The sequence below is a fragment of the Crocuta crocuta genome, unplaced genomic scaffold (genome assembly GCF_008692635.1).
Source record: "Crocuta crocuta isolate KB4526 unplaced genomic scaffold, BGI_CrCroc_1.0 scaffold110, whole genome shotgun sequence".
Classification (NCBI taxonomy): domain Eukaryota; kingdom Metazoa; phylum Chordata; class Mammalia; order Carnivora; family Hyaenidae; genus Crocuta; species Crocuta crocuta.
This window is the reverse complement of record NW_027527386.1, coordinates 1,113,082-1,115,777: the sequence shown is the minus strand read 5'-3', so window position 1 is coordinate 1,115,777 and position 2,696 is coordinate 1,113,082. Positions and strand designations below refer to the sequence as shown.

The following is a 2,696-nucleotide window of genomic DNA, read 5'->3' as shown; positions in this document are numbered from 1 at the left end:
GCAGGGGGCGGGGGGCAGGGTGGGGTGGCCCGCCCAGCCACAGTCTCCAGCGCGCCCTCCTGTCCCCAGGGGCGTCACGAGGGCTAAGGCGGCCCCAGGGCCCAAGGCAGCCCTGGCCGTGATCCGCGGCGGCGCCACACGCGCCCCCGGCGTCTTCTACCCACGGCGCTTGCACTTGCTCTGCCTGCTCCGGGGCTGGCTGCCGCACCCGAGGGCCTGGTTCGTCCGCCAGGAGTTCAACGTCACCGCTGCCGCTGCCGCCTGAGCTTCTGCGGGTGGTTACCCCTTCATCTTCCCGGAGGGGAGCCCTCCCTCCAGCCGTCCGGGAGCCGGGACACGACCCGAGACGCCTCGGAGATGGTGGCCGCGGCTCCAGACAGAGTCATCAAGACAGAAAAGGAAAACCGAGAAAAACTACCAGCGTCTGGAAACAGTCACCACTCCCGGTGTGCAGGTGCTGATCGTGTGCCAGGCACCCTGTCCGTCACTTGGAAGAACTTTCGTCATTCTGGGCCACCACGGACGAACTGGTGGCTGCTTCCATTTTGCAGACAAGAAAACTGAGGCTCGGATTGGTGATGCGACTTACCGCAGGGCCCTGGCCGTGTCACACACGGCACAGCACCCTTGAGCCACCCTGGGAACCCTATCCGTCTCCCACCTGGACCCACCGCATCCCTGATCTCTTCTTTCTGCCCAGTTTTGGAGCATTTCCCTACCGTTGCTCCAAGCGAGGGGCAGCCTTGAAACTGTCCACCTTCTGACGGGTTCTGAGGTTGGGGAGAAGGAAAAGAACGCGTTCTGGGCTGGACCCAGCTTCCTAGTTCATTATAAAAATCCTTCTACCTTGGCACAAATGTGTTCAAATGGCTGGGTCCTTTCAGTTTGCTGGTTGCAGGTGGGTCAAGAGGGGACCAGACTTCTCAACCCTATTTTATTTTTTTAAACATTGATTTATTTTTTTTTGAGAGTCATAGAGACAGAGCACGATCGGGGAAGGGGCAGAGAGAGAGGGAGACCCAGAATCTGAAGCAGGCTCCAGGTTCTGAGCTGTCATCACAGAGCCGGATGCGGGGCTCAAACTCCCAAACTGCAAGATCATGACCTGAGCCTAAGTCGGACACTTAACCCACTGAGCCACCCAGGCGCCCCTATTCAACCCTATTTTAGAGTGGAGAAGTGGAGTCTGAGAGAGAGGCAGACCTTGCCCGGCAAGTCACGGGTGAAAGGAAGGGTACTGCCTGGCCTAAAAGGTTTTATTTGCAGCATGAAGTGGTTTGTGCACCAATAATGATACTGTGTATCAGGCACTAAGCACTTGACATTGCTGATCTCATCTGAAGCTGGTAACTGCCATTGTTTCCATTTCACAGATAAGGAATGGTACTTAGAGGTGGGACTTCATTGGCGGGGGCTGGGATTCTCTACCTGCACGTCACTGATATTTACACCAATTACTGAAAATTTGACACCTCCTCTCCCTAAAATGATAAATTAGTGCACTTGCATAAAGAAAAAGCAACTAGACAAATAAAAACTATAGAACAAATACAATGTTACAAAATGTGAGCTATTGGCTACGCAAAGCTCTAGAAAGAGCAAGTGTTACAAGGGTTAAACGCAAACAGATTAGCCCCAAGCTGGGACCATCACTTGGGGATAAATAGAAGTGAAAGATAAAAACTGGACCAAAAAAAAAAAAAAAAGTTTTTTCTTTCACCCCTGCCTCCCGTCCCTGAACCATCTAAAATTACATCAAATTATATCATGTGCCATCTGGGGGGCACTATACCACATCTTCAGTTCTAGAATTTGCCACCATATATGATGAAACCAATATCTGTTTATGGAAGTTTTATTTTGTGCCAGGTATCTTTATATCTTGCAGTTTGGAATAGGTACTAGTATTGTCCTCATTCTATATAAATGAAGAAATTCAGATGCTGGGAGGTAAAGTTGCTGGCGCAGGGTCAGCAAGCCAGTGGCCAAGGTGGAATTTCAGCCAGGAACCTGCAAACGTAGGATTCGAACTCAAGCCACCGCGAAACGGAGTCACAGCAGCCGCGACCAAAACTACGGCCCGTCCGCTATTGTAAGCGCGCATGCGCAGGGGACGGTTCGCGCATGCTCATGGAGACCCGCAGGTCCTCCAGCCGCCAGGGGGAGTGCGCGGCGTTCCTGCCTTTCTGGCCCGCTTGACCCCCGGAAGCTAGATATCCCAGAGTTCCGCGAGTCTCCAGCCCTTCCGCCGCGGGAGCCATTGAGGACCAGCAGGTTAGTCGGGCGTTCCGTGTGTAGGATCTGTTGCCATCCGGGCTCCGGTGCCCCGGAGCGGCTCAGGAGTGTGGCTGGGCGCGGCGAGCGAGCCCCGGGGAGCCGGGACGCGGGGTTCGGGGCGGCGGGGACCGAGCCCGGTCTCACTTCCACGTCCTCTCTCCATCCCTGTCTGCAGCCATGGCTTTGCGTTACCCTATGGCCGTGGGCCTCAATAAGGGCCACAAAGTAACCAAGAACGTGAGCAAGCCGAGGCACAGCCGCCGCCGCGGGGTGAGTGCGGGCGCGCGCGTCGGGGGGCTTCTTGGAGGGAGGCGGGTAGGGCCCCGGCGACAGGGAGAGCGGCGGGACGCAGGCGGGAGGGAGGCGGGTAGGGCCCTGGCGGCAGGGAGCGCGGTGGGGCGGGGAGGGGGAGGCTCAGC

General features: G+C 56.3%; 2 protein-coding genes across 2 annotated transcripts in view; both read left to right on the top strand.

Annotated features, from left to right (window-relative positions):
- HSD11B1L (hydroxysteroid 11-beta dehydrogenase 1 like) overlaps positions 1-345 on the top strand; it is a 5,445-nt gene extending 5,100 nt beyond the window's left edge. Inside the window, exon 10 of the mRNA XM_077779637.1 lies at positions 67-345. Coding sequence (XP_077635763.1) covers positions 67-265 — 199 coding nt within the window. The 3' untranslated portion in view covers positions 266-345. The remainder of the gene's footprint in view (positions 1-66) is intronic.
- Positions 346-2,190: 1,845 nt separating this feature from the next.
- The window catches only part of LOC144244411 (large ribosomal subunit protein eL36), a 1,489-nt gene continuing 983 nt past the window's right edge, over positions 2,191-2,696 (top strand). Inside the window, exons 1-2 of the mRNA XM_077779737.1 lie at positions 2,191-2,274; positions 2,453-2,547. Of these exons, the coding sequence (XP_077635863.1) occupies positions 2,455-2,547 (93 nt within the window). The 5' untranslated portion in view covers positions 2,191-2,274; positions 2,453-2,454. The remainder of the gene's footprint in view (positions 2,275-2,452; positions 2,548-2,696) is intronic.